This window comes from Gobius niger (assembly GCF_951799975.1).
Source record: "Gobius niger genome assembly, chromosome: 16".
Taxonomy (NCBI): Eukaryota; Metazoa; Chordata; class Actinopteri; order Gobiiformes; family Gobiidae; genus Gobius; species Gobius niger.
This window is the reverse complement of record NC_136867.1, coordinates 25,686,647-25,707,410: the sequence shown is the minus strand read 5'-3', so window position 1 is coordinate 25,707,410 and position 20,764 is coordinate 25,686,647. Positions and strand designations below refer to the sequence as shown.

The 20,764-nt window shown below is 40.4% G+C and overlaps 1 protein-coding gene across 1 annotated transcript; it reads right to left on the bottom strand.

Moving 5' to 3' along the window:
* Positions 1-1,748: 1,748 nt before the first annotated feature.
* pgrmc2 (progesterone receptor membrane component 2) lies at positions 1,749-20,441 on the bottom strand. Its single transcript, XM_079573591.1, has 3 exons — positions 19,992-20,441; positions 7,249-7,404; positions 1,749-2,410 (listed from the first exon to the last, which is right to left on the bottom strand). Exons 1-3 carry the CDS (start codon positions 20,335-20,337, stop codon positions 2,313-2,315), a joined length of 600 nt encoding a protein of 199 aa, XP_079429717.1. The 5' UTR covers positions 20,338-20,441; the 3' UTR covers positions 1,749-2,312.
* Between the last annotated feature and the right edge of the window lie 323 nt (positions 20,442-20,764).

Sequence of the window (20,764 nt, the reverse complement as noted above, 5' to 3'; positions counted from 1 at the left end):
GTTGCCAGCGCCTTGGCGGAGGTCCCTGTACATAAACCAATTTCTAAAAGCGTGTCTAATATTTCTACACAGCATAGACACAGACGGCGTCAAACAGGGGAGATGAAAAAACCTCTCGTGGGAATCGCAGTTTGTCTCTGAACATATTTATCACCAATAAAGGCAAGCCATGGATGTTTTTTTTCACAGCAGAAGCGAAAAACGCCACTCGTTAGCGTCACGTAGCATGGAGCTAAAGTAGCATCCTAGTTAGCATTGTCTGTTTTTTAAGCATTTAAAGGCTGTTGAACCACTTTGCTCGGCTCTGTATCTATATTTGGTAGAGAAATACGTTCATAAATCAGCGTTTACCCAAGCCTTAACCGAGTGTTTGGCTTTACCCAAATCTAAAAGCTTCTCGACTGGAGTTTACAGCCTATTTTGAAAGCTACAAAATGGATGTAAATGGGTCTTTTTCCTCATGTTAAGTACTTGCCAATACCGAATACCACACAAGTACAAGGCGTTTTCTTCAACATACTTTTAGTGAATAGACGGTACATAGACTTTTTCACAGCAGATTGGTTTGTAATTAGTTCATTTTACATTTCCTTAAGTAAAGTAGGCAACACTTTATTTTTCATTCAATGTTTTCATTCAATATTGTCCAAAAGCCCCTCAAGGCTTGTGCTTTATTCATTTATCTATTTTTATTAAACAATAGTATTGAGATGTTACTTATTACTGCAGATAAATGGTCTCTTTTCACCTTTACTTCAGCTCCGTGTAGATTTTCTCGTGTGTTTATAGTAACTTATCCAGTAGCTACAGCATGTTTTTTGTTGCAGCTCATTTTCGCTCAATATAAACATGCTGTATCGCTTTAATTTGGATTTTCTGAGGACTTTTTAGTCGCTGTGTTAGTTTTTCAGATGAATAATAATCGCCGGAACTGTTAGCTGCGAGTTAGCGGCTAGTTAGCGCCATTAGCCTGTATCTTAAACACAGACTCCACGCTGCAGCACTAACAACATTTAGCTCTGGTTAAATCCAGCACAGACTCTGATTTAAGGAGTGTTGTCTGTGATAAAGTCAGCTCTATGTGGAATATTGGATTTCCACTAAAGAATTCCCCAGTTTGTTGCTATTTTCTCTCCTCAGCGGAGAGATAAGAACTTTTTTCTGGTGTTTTCTGCACATTTTTGTTGCTCTTTTGTCACTTGCTCTTGATTAAACACCAAAAAAGCAACACGGTAGTAACAAAAGAGCAACAAAAACGTGCCTGAAAAGCAACAATAAATGCTTTGTTGGTCTCTCTCCAGTCGAGAAGCTTTTAGATTTGGTTCAGACAGTTTTTTTCCCCCTGTGGCTGCTTCAGACATGACCATATATGGGCATTTTCAAAGCTGCCGTCTGTATCTATATCCTTGGATCGTTCATGGTGAAAAGTATAAGCGGTCTGGGCACTGGCTGTTGCGAGTTCGGACACGGGTTTTGCTGAAGGACGATGCGTTTACAACTTTTGCACAGCGCTCTATATTCACACACACTGAACCATCATCGATCATCCACCCTCGAGATCTCGCTAAAAAAGAAATAACTGGGCGCGACTTCCTCACGGGCGAGGGGGCTCCCGTTTCCCCCCCCGCAGCGCCGAAACCGCCAGCCGCTAATGCTAAAAGTTAACGTTTGAAGTAGTGCTACAGACGGTTTTACAATCACGCGGCGGCAAAAATGGACACAAACGACGAGATTGCGAAAGTATTGCCTTTTTGGTGGGGGGGCCCCGGCTACAGCCTTTTTTTTTTTTTCTTCTCTACGTTCCCCGCGCCCTTTTTCTTCCCCGAAAAGTCAGAGTAAACGTGGGCTCTGGGACAAGAAAACGAAACGACGTGAACGGCTTTCATCTAAAAAATAAAATAAAAACAAAAACAAGAAAAAAGAGCGATAGATAGATAGTACCCCACCGACATTTTCCACAAACAAAGCCATGATTATCAAAGCTGCAAACTTCTCCCCCCCCCCACACAAAAAACGTCTGAATTTTTGTACATTTTACAAGCGAGAAAATGGCACGGCGTCTTTTCAAAAGTCCTTTAAAAATGTCCGAAAGACGAAAACAAGAGAGAGAAAAAAAACCGAGGAGACGTAACGTAGCAGTTTTGGGATTTCGGAGATTATGATTTGATAGATATAGATTCTCTCGGGGGGGAGGGGGCGGGTCTTGTTGGAGGCAGCTGCAGATTCGGGCTCGTCGTCGTCGTCGTGGCTTTGGTCGAATATTCCGCTGCGTTTAATTTTATTTCTTTTTTTTTGTTTGCTTTTGTGAATCCTCAGTCGTGTCTGAGATGGTCTTTGATGTCCTCCTCGTCCGTGTACTCCGAAGGCTCGTCCCCGGGCTTCAGCAACCGGCCCACGTAGTCGTACTTTTCTGAAACCAGGAGAGGAGAAGGGCGGGGTTAGACGACGCAACCATGGCAACATAAAGTACTGTTTGAAAACCTCTTAAGCCCCGCCTTCACCGAGCACATGGTCTGTGGATCGGCTTGAACAAAGTGTGAAATATCAACGAAAACGAGGAGAAAAACAGTGATAAAGACGTGCTGGCAGAGCAAAAAAAATTGAAAAAAATTAAAAGTGGCAAAAACTCAACAAAAACCTTGACACAAAAGAAACAAAAACCTTGACTAAAAGGGGCAAACTCTACAAAAAAGTGACAAAAACTCAATAAAAAAGTGACAAAAACTCGACACAAAAAAGTGACAAAAACTCGACACAAAAAAAGACAAAAACTCTACAAAAAAGTGACAAAAACTCTACAAAAAGTGACAAAAAGCTTGACTTAAAAAAGTGACAAAAACTCAATAAAAAAATGACAAAAACTCAATAAAAAAGTGACAAAAACTTGACAAAAAGTGGCAAAAACTCGACAAAAAAGTGACAAAAACCCGACACAAAAAAGTGACAAAAACTTGACAAAAAGTGACAAAAACTCGACAAAAAAGTGACAAAAACTCGACAAAAAAGTGGCAAAAAGCTTGACAAAAAAGTGACAAAAACTTGACAAAAACTCGACAAAAAAGTGACAAAAACTCGACAAAAAAGTGGCAAAAAGCTTGACAAAAAAGTGACAAAAACTCGACAAAAAGTGACAAAAACTCGACACAAAAAGTGACAAAAACTCGACAAAAAAGTGACAAAAATTCAATAAAAAAAGTGACAAAAACTCTACAAAAAAGTGACAAAAATTCAATAAAAAAAGTGACAAAAACTCGACAAAAAAGTGGCAAAAAGCTTGACAAAAAAGTGACAAAAACTCGACAAAAAGTGACAAAAACTCGACACAAAAAGTGACAAAAACTCGACACAAAAAGTGACAAAAACTCGACAAAAAAGTGACAAAAATTCAATAAAAAAGTGACAAAAACTCTACAAAAAAGTGACAAAAATTCAATAAAAAAAGTGACAAAAACTCGACAAAAAAGTGACAAAAACTCGACAAAAAAAGTGACAGAAACTCGACAAAAACCTCTACAAAAAACTGACAAAACTCGACACAAACAAGTGGTAAAAACATGTCAAAAATGCTTCTAAAATGGAACTAAATCACTTTTGTAAGTCTTAGCTTTCAAATGAGGAATTACACTGTTGCTCTCCAGTCAGGAAGCTTTCAGAACTGGAGACAATGTGCTCGATTCAGGCGGGGGGTAAGGAGTTAAAGTTTTTCAGATACTGCAGGAGAATAGGGTAAAAGAAAAAGGAATTCAGAGACATCAATTTGACGATACTTGGTCTTCGATACCGATACGGAAATATTTGTCACCTAGAATCAGAAAACAATAAAGTGTGGAAGATCTGCAAATGTACAATATCAAGAGATGAGTGAAAATGGGGAATGATTGTGGCAAAAATAAGCAAAAAAGTTGGGGAAAAGAGCCAAACATTGAACAAAAAAAAAAAGAAGTAAAAATAATATGAAAAAAAAAAAAAAAACTGCTTCAATGATGTCCCCTTTTTTTCCGGAGGGGATTTTGAATCTTTTTTGAGTAAGCTGTTGTTTTGAAAGAAATACAGACCTTGTGATGGAATGTTATAAATTCACTGTTACCATGGAGATACGCCATGTTTGTAGACACAAGCAAACATTTCTCATAGACAGTAATAGACATAACAGTGGCTGAAAAGTGGAGACAAATGCTGTGGAACAACTCATTAGCTGCAGAGTAAACACATAACACACTGTTTTAATGTAAACAACAACCTTTTTAATTAATTTATGATGAAAAAAGCCAGTTACAAATCCCATGATGCTTCAGAGAAATGACGTCACGATCCTGAACCCTATTGGTCATTCATGTCGTGCAGAGATGATTATTGACAAATGAAAAAGGTGAAATGCTAGATCGAAGGCTTAAGGTTTTTGTACTGTTACTATTACTGCTACTGCTCACTGCAAGTCTGACCTTCTACAGATAAAGACGACAAACTATGCACCTGATAAGTAGTGGCAAATCTCAATGGCTTCTCTCTCCCGGTGGATTATTTGTGGACATTCTTATCAAAGACACTGATGCACTCATGAACTAAACATCTTATTTACTTTTGTTTTTCCCGTCTGTCCAAGTCTTTTTGTGTGTTTTCCTTTTGCTCATTGCACTGTTCATCTACATACAAAATATACAAAGGCCTTTAAACACAAATAACTCATAGATACAGACGGCGCCTTGTCATAGAAGGGGGCGTGGCTTCATCGAGGGGGAAATTTTCCACTCTTTTTAGCCATTTTCTGGTGGAATATGAACTCATTTATCACATAAATAAAGCCAAGTGTAAATCGGGCACGTACGGATATTTTCTCACTGCAGATTGTTCGGCAGAAGTGAAAAAACGGCAGTTGTAGCTAGCGCTAGCTAACTGTTAGCATTAGCCCGATGCTAACATGAAGCAACAAGTTAGCATTCTCCGTTATTTGTGTATTTATGGGCTGTTGAACCATTTTGCTCCTCTCCATGTCTTTGTATCTTTGTTAGTAGAAAACTATATTCATATTTCAGCATTTGTTAAAGTAGTTTTTGAATAATTAAAGAAAGTTAGAAATTTAGAAAGTTCATGACCATATATGGGCGAATCCAGAGATGCCGCCTGTATCTATAGCCTGATGAAGATAGGGAGTAATAAAACCAAACAGTGGCATTATATTTAAAGACGTACAAGTGTAATACCTGCAGGAATCAAATAAAGGATTTCATAAAGGCTTTTAGTGCGTTTTAGTGCCCCACAGGAACCTAAAATCGATTATCAATCCTAAAATGACTCGCCTGAAGTGAGGGCCAAACGCTCTTGACTTAAAGAATAGCAAAGCATGACAATAAAATCATTCAACCCCACAATAAAGTGAGTTATACTGCATTGTTCACGAGGACTGTAGTAACAACGCTCAAATTAGTGCAACTGGAGCCCATTGTTTGTGTTTTCTAAGAGCTTTGTTTACTGCGTTTTTTTCCAATTCAATAACAATAATCGGATTCGAGGGAGCTAAAACCAGCACTTTCTATCACATCAGCGTCTTCGGTTTCGTTATTGACTGCCGTCCACAGAGAGAAACTACAAGTGCCTCCGTTTACGACGAACATTATCGATCTATTTGTACGGAATGAGCGCAAAGCGAGTCTTAATTTGATCAGGACCAGTTCGGAGCGGCTTTGAGTCAATGTGTTTTTTTTCAATCCGAGAGTCTGGACGCTCCGCACTTTAGTCCATTTAAAGACCGAGGCAGATAACGGTCGGGAGAACTGTTTTCTGACGCGGGGCAGGTCTCAGAGTCAGGTCTGTGTGGACGAAAGGCCTCTCTGTTCTCTTTTTACGATTTCCTGCTGCAGCTGAGAGTTTTTACGCACAGGAACTGGCCCGAGGTCGACTGAATCCGAGGAAAAAGAATTTAAAGGAACCGACGGGACAGTCTTTTGGTGCGTTTATGTGAAGAGCCACTGATTTCAAATGGAATCAGAGCGGCTGATATTTATGTGCAATCCACCTTAAATAAGTTCCATCACGTGTGTCGTCAGGTGAAACACATCTGTCGCGTTTAGTTTTGGCCCGAAACTTGAATGTGTGACTAACTGATAAAACCATGTGTATCAAAGACATAAATGTGAGCTTTATCCATGAGCTGAATCTTAAACTCTGATCTCTCACTATGTGGAACAGCTGCAAGGTTTATCTGTTTATCTTAACTTTTAACTTTCTGCCACTAAGCATTTTATGGACCCTTCAAGTAAAAAAAAACGATGGTCTTCCTGGCTTGTTATTTCCCTGTGAGTTTGTATCAGTGTCTTGTGTAAATAAAGAAATAGCTTAAGTTTACATGACGCACTGTCACAGCGTCATGTTAAAAACATTGCGTTGGGAATTTACGGGAGGAAACGTCCATGTTCATCGCGGTAGATGTTTTTGTCTTGAAGCCAATTTGCCTAGTGCTAAATAAAAGTTACAATAGCACGCTGGTGGCAGGCCGCATGTTTTGTAAACAAGAAAGTTAGTGGTTTCAGGATGGTAGCGCCCAGTAGAGCGGAGACGATTGGAAATGATCATGTTGTATTTTACCACAAAAGCTTAAAGGAACATTTCAGGATTCTTGACATTGGATAACAAGGAAATGAGGCCCTGAGTGTTGTTGACTTCTGGAGATTTATTTATTTATTTGTAATTCATGCAGTTCTTATATTTGAAGAGTTTAGTGGTGCTAGGCTAATGCTAGGCTAGTGCATGTCTATGGTAACATTAGCATTAAAAACAGTCTGACCCAAGCACAGTGAACCTGAGGCAAATCACTTATAACACCAGACTACCCATATAAATGTCTGTGTTGACTGAATAATGCTTGAAATATAACCATTTTGCATTTAAAAGAACTTATATTTGAGCAGCATCAGCTTCCTGGTTGTAGCTACGCAGCGGCGGAGTGATCTGCTCGGTGACCGGATCAACAGTAGTTTGTATTACTTAACGTGGAATTCACAAAGGAGCTTTCTACAAATCAGATATGGCAACGTTTGGAGGACGAGCCCATGATTTTGAAGAGGTTTTTAATGCAGGCTACTAGTTACCATAGACATGCACTAGCCTAGCTCTAGCCTAGCACCACGAAACTCTTCAAATATAAGGACTGCATGAATAAAATAAAAAAAACACTCTGGTTAACTAGGAAATAAAGCCCTCTGTCAAAAATCCTGGCTGTTTCAATGTCATTTTGGAAAAGGGGAAATTTACCCATGAACTGCATCTCCCACTCGCGGACGCTCTCCATCTGAACAGCTGTAAGGTCGGAGAGGTCGTCGTACTCCTCCCGCAGTGCGCCCTTATCCAGACAGAAGGTGGCCAGGCCCCGAGAGGCGTCCCGGCCGGCGAAGATCCCGTACGGACCGTCTGCAAACACAGAGAGGGGAGTTTCAGGAGGGATCCCTTCAACATCGCAGCTTAGACGTCTGCAAACATGAAAAGTGCCTCGGTTTGTCCAGGACAGACTAGTTCTTGTGGTGAGGTCAGTTTCTTGCAGTGAAATGATGCAACAGCAGCTGCTTTCGGTGATTAACCCGATCATGTGACCTTCCGGCGGCGTCATGTGACCGCTGCTGTTTATTTCCCTTTTTTGGGGGGGAAATGTTTGGGACACTGCAGCAGCTTTGTTCAGGCAGGTTTAAAGGCAGGCTGTGGGCGTCGGTGCAGCTGAAACTCTGGAATTACATCGGCTTTTGTCAGTAAAATAAACTCTAAATCTCTCCAAGACATTCCTCAACAAAATAATATCAATCCACAAATGAAAATGATCCTTAATAATGTTCCCTCTGACTGAGATTTACATATTTTTTTGCAAACAAAGCCTGAAACAAAAACGTAAAGGAACTTAAAAATGGGCAGATGTTCTGTTTTAGTTACAATTCCTCAGATTTAGTTAAATTTTAGCCTCGTGTTGGTCCAAAATTTGTATTTTTAAGTCTTGTTTTAAGAGAATTCATTTAATGACAAAACCAGTTGCTTATTATCTAAAAGACAGGGTATTATTATTATTATTATTATTATTATTAGATTATTATTAATATAACAACTTTGTAACGATTTTGTATAATGCCTCAGGCTGGGTACCGCAAAAAACGACCACGACACTTGGTTTTCGATACCAATATCTGAACAATACTTTTTTCTATACCTGTACTAAAATATGTGTTTTTTTTTTCTTCTGTTTGAGGTGAAACCAGGAAATTTCCTTTAATTAAAAAACAGCAGAAAAAACAAAACAAAAATTTCACGTTCCCCCCCAAAATTGTCCATATTTTTCGCAATTTTTTCTTCCAAATTTATCCCGATTTTTCCACTTGTTCTTCAGGGTTTTTTTTTTCCAAGTCTTTCTACGTTTCGCCCCCAATTTTTTTCACAACTACGCCCACATTTTTCCAATTTTTATCCACGGATTTTTTCCCATTTTTTCCCTCAATTTTTATTCAACTTGTGCTTCACTTTTTTTATTTATATTTCTTTTCGCTACCTGCTTCCTTTTATTTTTTCAATACCAGTACTATTGAAACCTTTTTTCACTCCCAGACTGGTATCGTCCAGGGTCAGACGTTATAATACGAGTTTATGCAAATGTTTTTACAACGCGGTGTAACATCCTGTGCTCTTCCAGCCGAGCGACAAAGTGTTTTATTAGATTGTAGATTTTTATCACAAAGAGGCAAAGGTCCCGTCGAGGTTTACACACGATCTTTCAAGACTTTTTGCTCCACAGTCACAGCCAAAGATTCAAAGATTAGTCTGGCAGAGCAACTCTAGATGTTTTAGACGAGGAACATAGTAACATTATGACTTCCCTCGAAGACAGGGTTTCCACAGGGAGCAAAATGGTAACTGGACTCAACTTATATAGCGCTTTTCTACCTTTATCAGGCCCAAAGTGCTTTACAGTAAAGAACCAGTCACTCATTCACTCTCTTATTCATATACCAGTGTACGCAGACACTGGAGGCGAGGAGGGTGAAGCGTCTTGCCCAAGGACAGTGTGCATTTGTGGGAGCTGGGATTCGAACCCACGACCTTCCGATCACAAGATGACCCGCTCTACCACCTGCGCCACCGTCAAAATAACAGGGATGAAAACGCGACGAAAAAGTGATGAAAATGCAAGAAGAAAACTACGAAAGAGCGACAAAAACATGCCGGAAAAGCAGCAATAGCAAAATAAAAACGTGACCAAAACGCAACAAAAATGTGACCAAAACGCGACAGAAAAGCAACCAAAACAGTTATGAAAAAAGCTACAAAAGAGCGAGATGAAAACACAACGAAAGAAGCAACAAACGAGGAACAAAAGCGTGCCAGAAAAGCAACAATAAAAAGTGAGAAAAGAGTGACCGGAGCAACAAAAAAAAGTTATGAAAAAGCTACAAAAGAGCAACAAAAACAAAAGAGCAACAAAAACATGATGAAAACACACAATGTGACAAAAACCCAGCGACAAAAAACTTTAAATTATAACTAAAACTGAGCTTCTGTTCCTTTTCATTTTTGTTTGAGGCTGAGTTTGCCAATGCATTTGTGGCTTAAACTCTCACGCCTTAAAGGAACAGGCCACCATTTTTCCACACTGAGATATGTTCTTACCTGAGCGTAGACGTGTTGATGCGTACCTGTCTGGTCTTTGTGCGTGCCCTCAGTCACGCTTTAAGATCAAAGATGTTGTTAGCATTTAGCCTCTCCCAATGTATTCCTATAGCTCCAAATGGGGTGAATTCAGAAATGACCAAGCTCTTCCACAGGAACAAAGACCTGGTAACGCATCAACTCGTCTAAACTCAGGTAAGAACATATCACAGTATGGAAGAACTGTGTTCCTTAGTCACACAAAACGACCAAAGATGTTGTTAGCATTTAGCCTCTCCCAATGTATTCCTATAGCTCCAAAACTCGTCAAAGCTCAGGTAAGAACATATCTCAGTGTGGAAAAACGGTGGCCTGTTCCTTTAAGGCGGGTAAGAGGTTAAAGCCACAAATGCATTGTCAAACTCAGCCTCAAGCAAAAATGAAAAGGAACAGAAGCTCAGTTTTAGTTATAATTTTCAAAATGTTTGTTCCATTACAGCCTTGTTTTGGTGCTGATTTAGCGTTTGTTGAAGCCACAATTAGCAGAAAAACAAATTACTTATGATTTGTGTTGAAATTGAAAAGTACAGACGTAATTTCACGAAGAAATGTTGAGCTATTGCCAGTTTGAGCACCATTTGCCTTCATTTTGGCACAATTCAAGGACTTTAATGCTTTCTAATGCCCTGCAGAAACACTTAAGGCTTTGTATGTTACAAATGTGGTCGTAGTCTTCTGAATAATTACACTTCCCTGATATTGTAGAGCCTTAAAAAAAAAAGGATAAAGCAGCAGCTGATGCACAGCCACAGCCCTGCAGCCAAACCTCATGAATAAAAAATGAGAAAACATAAAAGGAAGTCTTGTGAAATATCTTTTTTTTTTTCTGTTGAGATCCCGTCTCTGAAGCGATGAGGGCTGATCCGACGGTGGGGTCTGGCCCGGGACACTGTGTCTCTATCGATTATGTAACAGACGACGGATAACAAGGAGCAGCTGAGGTTCAGTCTCCGCTCCAGAGCCACGCGCTGTCACAGGACAAAAATACACTCTGTTAATATGACAAATCCTGCACTTTATGCCAGTGTTTTTTTTATTTTTACATTTCCGTTTCATGGAGCGAATGAGGGCGTGAGACAGGCCTCGACTCGGACAAACCCAGGTTGAAATTGAAGCTAAAATATGCAAGGCAAGGCAAGTTTATTTGTAGAGCACAATTCATACACAAGGCAATTCAAAGTGCTTCACAGTTGCATAAATACAAGAAAACAAATAGAATAAAACATCAACATAAAATTAATCAATTACAGTTAAAGGCAAGAGTGCAGATAAAATACTTTCAGTCATATGCATTGGTAAAAAGAACTGTTTTCAGCCTGGATTTGAACATTGTCAGAGTTGAGGCCTGTCTCACATCCTCATGAAGACTGTTCCAGATTTTAGCTGCATGAAACTGAAACGCAGCCTCACCGTGTTTAGTCCTGACCCTGGGAACCACCAGGAGGCCCCTCCCTGAAGCTCTCGCTGGTTCATACGGCTCTAACATGTCAGAGATGTACTTTGGAGCTAAACCATGAAAAGACTTGTAACAAGCAGAGCTGTTTTAAAGTCTATTCTCTGAGTGACAGGAAGCCAGTGCAGAGACCGGAGCACTGGACTAATATGGTCATATTTCCTGGTTCTTGTCAGGACTCGAGCAGCAGCGTTCTGGATGTTCTGTAGCTCTGATAGCTCGTTTAGAGAGGCCAGTGAGCAGCCGTTACAGTAGTCTAACCTGCTGGATGGATAAGTCTCTCTAAGTCTGGTTTTGACACTATTCCTCTGATCTTAGCAATGTTTTTCAGATGGTAAAAAGCTGCTGATGTTATTGCTTTGATGTGGCTGTTTAAGTTCAGGTCTGAGTCCATGATCACTCCCAGATTTCTAACCTGAAATAATGGAATTTGATTTTTTAGCTGCAGAGTGCCAACAATCCAGACCATTTTTCATGATATTTGTAGCATCACAGCGTATTCTATGTTATAGCTATGGACAATGTCTCGTTAGAAAGACGAGACTCAAAGCTCTGCGTAGGTGAAAACAGTTTAATTCTTCGTGCCTCGGTTCCTGAGAAATCTAAGCTCAACAGAGGCTAAGTTTGATCAAAATCATAGTTTTATTTTCTAGATTCGGAGATAATTTGTGTTTTATGCAACACTCTCCTTTCTGATTAACTCCTCTCTCCAACTCTCTCCTCTCTGGACGGACACTAATGTTATGGGAAGAGACAAATGCCTAAATATTTCTGTTTCAAGTCAATTTTCAACTACAGCCTGGTTCCCAGATTGAAGACTTTATCAGGATGTTTCTCAGTCGTCCTTGGACCGATTTTGACCATTTAAAAACTCAGGAGAAACGTTAAAATCTCCACTGTTTCGATCTTTCCATGGGAATCCGCTCTGCTTTGTCAAACGTAAGAGAGAGAGAGAGGTGTTGGGTTTACACCTGTTCGCTACGCAACACCACGCCCCGGCGGACTTAAAAAAAAAAAAAGAAAATAATATAAATATATGAAATTCAATAATGAAATGTCCAGATCGTGACTCTTCACAAGTTTTTGATCATTATTTATTTCACTTCTGTTCATCACAGAGCTGCCAAAATCACACATAAGGTGTATTAGAGTGTCTAATTTCATAATAAAAAAAACAGCAGTAACTAGTTTTTGCGTTTTTGGCACTCAATGTGTTAATAAACTTGCTCTGTGAAGGATTTGTAAGAAAAGTCCAACTGCAAGATGTAAATAATGACGTGTTGCAGGAGAAAAAAAGAAACCGTTGTGACCTTTGTGCCAGTTTTCTGTTTCATGTGGAAAGACCCTGTAATTACGGAGATTTTCAACATAAATCACCAGTCAAGACGAATGCGTTTTCACATTTTCAAGCAGCGTCTTCAACCAGAGAATCCTGACCTGTTCTCCATCCCAAGCTTAAATAAAATAGTGGGAAAATTGTTTCTGAGTGTAAAATAACATAAAAAGTGCCAGGTTTACGAAAGACTTGTAGATCCTCAAAAAAAAAAGGAAAACAGCACAGAGTTGAGGTATTTTGACTTGACTTAAAGCCACGCTGTGTAACATTTCACTCAATCATAGAATAAAATACAAGCATCTATTTCATTATAGATTCTTTATCATTGAAAAATCCCTTAAAAGTAACAAACAAACACGAGTTAACTCTCCTTAGACCTTTACTTGGAGCGGGACGTCTCCAGCTCGTTGCCATGGAGATGTCGACTAAAGGCAGCCAGTAATGAGATTTAAATAAGTTACGTCCTCATTCAATTCTTTGATTTGACACTGCAAAAGTAGGTTTTCCGTGTCGAGCTGGTCATTAGGAGCATGTTTTGTTTTGGCAACAGGAGAATCCAAAATGTTACACAGTGTGACTTTAAGGCCCTGTCCATACGAAGTCAAGCTGAGGACCAAACACACATTATCAATCCAGTGTATTGTCCATACGAGCCCGGCGTTTCGGGGGTCTGTAAACAAACATTTTCCAAACTAGGTCCCAGAGTGGAAAGACCTCAAAACGCCGTTTACGTCTCCGCAACTTTTACTAAAACGATGACATCACAGCTCCAGAGTGTTGTCCATAATCTACTGACCTCATAATATAATAACGGCCGAGTCAGTCTGTGCTTTTGGACTGACTGGACTTTGTCACTGACAGGTTTTTCTGCTTTAGTCCCGTTACGTCTGAAGAATAAACTCTCCTCCTCTTCTCTTCTGTAGATTGTAAATCCTTACATCCGTTCCATTTTCCCTGTTTACGTTCCACTTACTGCAAATGCGCCTCTACATCTTGTTCTATTATCAGTGTTAGCGTCACAGCGCCTCACACAGGCCTGGAAGATGAATTGCGTCGTTTTCACAGACCTGAGTCGACCCACATGGACGCACACATTTACTGAGCCGGCTTCGTCCACACAAAGAAAGTTTCTGAAAATATAATTACGTTTTGTCTTTGTGTAGATAAAGCCTAAGTTTATAAAGAATAGGCCTACATTTATAAACTGACGTCACTACATTTATACAACCTGTGTCTGAACTTTTCACTTAAAGTTCATATGACGGGTTTTATAGATGGATAATATCTGTTTTTTTCAGTGAAGCAGCAATTTTAATGAAGAAACGTTGAGAAGAAAAGTTATTTTATTTGAATTGCTACAGACAGGAAGTGACATAGTTAGAGGTAAATCTCCATTGCAGTTTGACTCATTTCCCATTGACATAATGTGGTCGGCATGGCAACAGTTTGAAAGTGCCTCCGTCTATGTCACTTCCTGCCAGTGTCCAATAAGGAAGTGAAACTATAAATGGTCAAACTAAAGAAAGCTGGGTCAGATGATCAGCAAAATCTTAAATATAATGTGTCTAATGTGTAATTTGAACTTTAACAACATGTTTTGACTGGACTAAAAGGAAGAGTGCGTAGGCTTGGAAAACAGAAAGTCGGCGCCAAAAGAATAAGGTCACACGCTCTAATATTTGCATGGGGCGTTGTTCAAAAGAGCCACAGTTTAATTCATCTTTCACCAAGCTCTTGAATTGATGATGGGAGAGTCTGAACACTGCGCAAAGCCTTCTCCAGCACATCCCAAAGATTCTCAATGGGGTTAAGATCTGCCCTGAACCACCTGGCATTGTCATCTTGGAATATCCGAATCAGAATCTAGATCTTTTGGGCTTTGCTGGACCTAAACCTGACCAACTGCCGCAGCCGCAGACCCGAGCAGTTAGTGAAACCCAGGTGGCTCTGGTTGAAAGACTTATTTTTTTGCAGTGGCCTCTTTGCAGACGCGCCGCAGGTGAATCTACAGCTGCAGTAAAGTTGTTCTAATAAGAAACATCGCAATAACAAAGTGAGAAAACACCAGAGGCTCATTCTGCCTCTTCTGTTAAACAACTACGCACATTCAACTTTCTCCAAATGCTTTTACTTTGCAAACAAAAGGACATTTGAAAGAGGATCTGTGTATTTACTGACTCAACCTCTGGCAAATTAATCCATCAAACAATGAAGGTGAACCTGTATTTTGTACTTTTGTTCTTCCTTTGACACCTGCTACTGTAAAAAAGTGCTTAAGAGGCGTCTGCAGTAACTAGTGCTTGGACTTAAAGCAGTACTAAGTAGCGTGTTTACCTTAATTAACCCATTAACACATTTTCTCCAGTTTGGCTTTACCCCAGTCCAAAAGCTTCTGGAAAAAAGCTGTGAAAATAGCAACAAAACTGAGACGAAAACAATGATGGAAATGTGACAAAAAAAGTGAGAAAATGTTGACAAAAAATAGACAAAAAATTTATGAAAAAGTGGCAAAAATGTCACAAAAAAATTACAAAAATATGACCAAAAAAATTACAAAAATATGACCAAAAAAATTACAAAAATATGACAAAAAATTCATTAAAAAAATTGACAACACATTGATTAAAAAAAATACAAAAATATGATAAAAAATTGATTAAAAAGAATTGAAGAAAAAATGACCAAAATGTGACAAAAAAGTTACAAAAATGAGTTTAATACCCAACAAAAACAAATGATGGGAAAAAAATCTGTTGACGTGTGGAAAAAGATCCTTTCGGTTCAGGCGGGAGCTAAGAGGTTAATCCTTTTCATAGTCCCTGTGGGGGTAATACAAGTGTTTATGGGATGATTGGAGGGTCTTTCATCTCCCTGGTGTCCCTGGCCAGAAAACCATGCTTGCAACTTGCTCAGAGCAACCAATACACACAAACATAGCTAACATGCTAACGGGCAAAGCTAACTGTGGGCTAGCGTCACTTTAAACAGCATTTACAGCCAAGTTTCAGTGAAAAAACGTATTTCCATTCTGTAATTGGATGTAAATATCCCTCTGTCCCTTCGCCTTTTCTGTCAGCGTAGTATTTACTCTCACGGACAATTAATGAGTTAAAAAATCGCAACTTGCTACGACACCTGCAGTTGCGCTTATGGCCTGTAGGGGTAAGAGTTACTTAGTACTGCTTTAAACGCACTGAGGCCTCTGTGTACGAATGAACTGGGTCATTGTGTCGTCCTGCATTAAATCCTATAAAGGTCACCACCACCTGAACTCTGCTTCCTACAACTCGCTAAAGAAGATTAACTACAAGAGTATTTATAGATATTCATGTGAAGGAGGTAAATCACTGACCTCACGTTTTAACACAGGATTTACATTGACCACGTTTTGACCTGGTTTATGGGTCGACCCAAACCAAAACAAAAAGAATTAAGTTTATCGTTTTAGTATAAGCCCTAGAAATATAATTCAATTCGATTCTAACTGAAAAATAATGACATTGCTTGACTTCTTCCGGCGTAGGTTTATCAACAATGCAAATAAAAGCTTACGGCCTAAAACACATTTAAAGTTGGGCTGCACAGTATATCGCAAACAACATCGCGATATTAGGTGATGCAATATCTGTATCGCAAGAACCAATAATATATCCCAACATCAAATCACATATATCGTCTTCATCTGACTGAGATCGACACATTTTTCTGCAAACTCGGCCAAAAACAAACAATGCATTGAACTGATAAATGTGTGGAAGTTCAGTTTTAGTTAACCTCAACCCCCACCTGAACCGAGCACATTTTCTCCAGCTTGGCGTTACCCAAATCTAAGCAAACGAGGATGAAAACTTCACCAAAAGCGTCAAAATTAACTGATGAAAGTGTGACAATGAAGTGATGAAAAAGCCACAAAAGAGCAACAAAAAATAGATGGAAAAAGAAAGTGAAAAAGGTGACAATAACACAGTAAGAAAGCGGGGAAAAAGATCAATGTAGATCAGTTTTGTAGGTTTTAGTTTTCAAATGAGGCGTTACACTGGCCTATAGGCTGTACGCGCCAGTCGAGAAGCTTTGAGATTTGAGTTCGATACCGATACCAACATCGGGTATCGGGCTGATGCCACATGCTTGTACTCATTTATGAGGTCCCGATACCAGGAACCGATACCACTTGACGTGTGGCTGGCGCTCCTCCTCCTCTCAGCTGAGGAGAGAAAATAGCAACAAACTGGAGAATTCTTTAGTGTAAATACAATATTCCACATTGACCTGACTTTATTACAGACGACACTCCCTAAATCAGAGTCTGTGCTGGATTTAACCAGAGCTAAATGTTGTTAGTGCTGCAGCGTTTACAAGACACAGGCTAATGTTGCTAACTAGCCGCTAACAGTTTTATGCCCAGGAGCTTATTCATCTGAAAAACTAACCCAGCGTCTAAAAAGTCCTCAGAAAATCCAAATTAAAGACACAGCATGTCCATATTGAGCGAAAACAATCAAAATGTTGTAGCTACTGGATAAGTTACTATAAACACACGAGAAAATCTACACAGAGCTGTATTAAAGATGAAAAGAGACAATTTAGCTGCAGTAATAAGTAACATCTCAATACTATTGTTATATAAAAATAGATAAATGAATAAAGCAGAGGCATTGAGGAGCTTTTTGACATGAGCTGTTCTGTCTATGATGGACGGTGCAACATGTTCAATTCTGATATAACTTCTCTTAAAAGTGTTGCCTACTTTACTGAAGGAAATGGGTATCTGTATTTGGTATCGGCAAGTACTTAAATCAAAGAACTCGCATTGGTTTTAGAAAAAGTGCTATCGGTGCATCCCTAATTTCAGTACAGCTGAACTGGAGAAAATGCACTGGGTTAAGGTGTGGGTTAGTGCTTGTAGTGTCTTGTTTTGACACAACTTGCTGAAAAACTAGTTACTTACAGTTTGTGTTTAATTAGAGTGGAACATAATGTGTTGAAATGGTTTAGTGAAATCTCGTAATAACATTGTTATTGTGATATTGCACAGCCGTATCACAAGTTACTTCAATATCGTTGAGCCCTAACCCAAAGAAAGGAAAAGGACTTTATTTGTATTATAATTTCACTGACATGGTCACAAAACGCTTGACATGGAATGGAACAATTGCAGGTTTTGCAAAAGTACACACATTATGTATTACCCATATCTGCATTAAAGTACATTAGAGATACCAGTCCAGAAACTACAGGTAGAAATTTGCATTTTTGCTATCAAGTCAAATTGTGCACTGTCTCTGTATAACAACCACACCATGTTTTGCCTGTTGCATCCAATTTGGTTTTGAACATCAAAATGTCCGCTGATTCCCCTACTTGATGGAATGTTTGTAAATATAAATAACATAAAATATGCACTGATTTTTAGCGTTTGTTGCCATATCACACTGCCCTGGTTTAAAAGTCTTCATATCAAAAAGTGTTGTCGTGTTATTAATATATCCGACCCGGACAACAGAGGAACAACTTACTCAGCAAGTAACCCATGTTAGTCATATCTGAACTTGCAGCACATTGTGACACGGAGTGAGTTAGACAGACATGACAGAAAGAGAGAGAGAAAGAAGGGAGTGATACATGAGCCGAGCTGAAGTCACTCTGAATAATTATAGTTTATTACGGAGTTGAAGGGTGGGCCCAGCCAAGTCTCGCACCGCACAGAGGCCGGGGGTTCAGAGAGGCCGAACCGCCGGGAGTTCAGATCCATTTAAATCCTGTGTTTAATACTGACTTTTTTGACACAACAAGAGTCAAGACCGAGTGGAGCTGCAAGCCCGAGCGTTCTGAATGACAAGTGCACGGCGTCCGAGCTCCCACAGGCCTGTGCTAGATTCCAAAGTGGTGCTAAAAGGTGGTGTTTTCCAGCCCAGATCCACCCCAGGGTTCGCCATCTAGTTGCTAAATAAAACTCCTCTGCAGATTATTTCACTTCCTAAGCTTCCCATCGTATGCAACTGTCAGATCCCATACAAATTGCTGTTCAGCTTGTTTTTTTGTGAAGTCATGACACATCAAGTTGCAATCCAGGTCCCGTTTGCTGCCAACACATGGTGGGAACTTGTGGCTTCGTTTACATCTTTCATTGATAAATGATTGTTTCTCTAAGATTTTATCAGCACCACTGAGCTGCTGTGGCCACGTACAAAATGAGTTGAATAGTTCATGTCATTGAGGGATGATGTGTCATAACTAAAAGGTGCATCAGGGTTTTTAAAGCAACTCACAAATACATGAACGTGCTAAAACATGGGCTATGTACAGGTAGGAAAAACAGCTTTTACAAGGCTCGAGTGCTGCCTTTGCTCACTAACAGCCACTTGTATGATGCCTTACGCAACCTTGCAGCGATATGGTGCATTAATGTGAGGTGTATCAACAAAATGCATTACCCATAATGGTCCAAGAGTCATTATTTATGCAAGAAAACAGAAAGTAAAAGCGAATAAACGTTTGGAGGCTCATACTGTGCAGTGAGTGATATGTAAACAAACCGCCAGCGCTTGAGTGTCCAGGAGGATCTCCAGTTTCACGCTAAGTTTGCACTCATTAATGTTAAGGAAACTAAATGAGGCCAAATGTAGTTAATGAGCGCACGCAGCTGGCACCCAGACAGATGCTGTCAACAAGCGGCGGGAGCAGGCAGCATGCTAACAGGCTAACGCTAGCAGCTGTTTGCCCCAAAAGCCTCCACGAAAGCGAAATAAAAACACTCTCCCGCGCACGGAGGCGAAGACAACAGAGGAGGAAAGCGTGGGGCGTGAACACAACGCGTTTAGGATGCGGAGGAAAGAAAATAACGAAGTGTTGTGCTAAGTTGCTAACAGCTAGCCCCATTCAAAACAAAGCCAATGAGGGGGGCTCGCTAAATACTCGGCATTCCGTCCAAGCAGGCATGGTTTACTTAGCAAGGAGTTCGATATGAATACTTTGGTGAATGTTGGTGATATTTACGGTGGTTTTGATATTGAATGAGAATTTAATATGTTGGAGTAGTTAACGCCAGGGATATGGTTTATTTTGTAAACAGATTTAGATTTGGTTTACTTTTATGCACTATGTTCCTTTACACTGCTCTGTTAATACTGCAATTTGTATATTATTCAACACTTCCTTCCTACGTGTCCTTATTCTGTCTTTTTATGCACGTCAACCATTTTTTTCTTCATTTCAAGCTACATTTATTCTAGCAACATTTCATCTGCCTGCACCATGCTGTGTTTTTATAACAACGGCTGTAAAAAAGAATGATTTCTCCAGTAAAAGACCAATAAAGTCTTATAAACTTTCTACAACTTGTTAACAGTGATATTATGAGAAAGTTAGCGTCAAACTCTGTGGCCGAACGAAATGCCAAACATTAAGAGTGAGCTAATGCTAAGCTAGCATCAACGGTTTGCGCCCAAAATTGTTGCCCGGGACAACGCGCCTCGACCCCGCTGCAGCCCAGCTCGCTCCCCCGCGGCGGCTCCGATCCGCACTCACCTTTACCGTAAAACTTCTTCCCGCTGGTCACGTCAAAGACTTTCATGTTGACGGCCATGAGGATGCGCGGGTTCTGCAGGCCGTCGTACTCCCGCAGTTGCTCCAGACTGAAGTCCCGTCTCCTCATTTTGGGCAGCGCCGCGGCCTCGTCTCCCTGGGCCGCGCCGGAGACCAACCGCCTGCCCCAGCGTTTGTACAGCGCCACGCACACGGCGGCGATCAGCACCAAGACGGCCAGGTTTAGTAGCATCCCCGCGAGTCCCAGCCCGCCGTCCGACTCCTCCGCCGCCCCCTGCCCGCCGCTGGTGTCCACGGGTCCGCTGGAACTGTCCCCATCGTCCGCCATCGCTCTCGGATACAGCGCTGCCCGCGTTCACGCAGCGGCCACGGAACTCCACACAGCTCTGCCGCGCGGTGGGTGTGCGCGCCGTGTCCCCGGTCTGCGATACGGGCCCGCGGACCGGCGCCGCTGCACATCTACGACCGCAGAGTTAGGACCCTCGTTTTTCCCAGACAGCGCCATCTTGTGTCTGGGTGTTACAGCGAATGGAAAGGCTCTAAAACATGCAATAATATAATTTTAAGTGAATATGGCGATGTGGCAAAAGGTTTACCGGAGCATAACAATATTTAGCTAAAGAATAAAGAACATTAAATAGGCTAGTTTTCCCTGGTTTGACATTTTTATGATGTACCACATGAACCGAGTTTGGTTTTACCCAAATTTAATAGTTTCTTGAAGAAAAAAAAGTGTCGAAAGTGTGACGTCACGA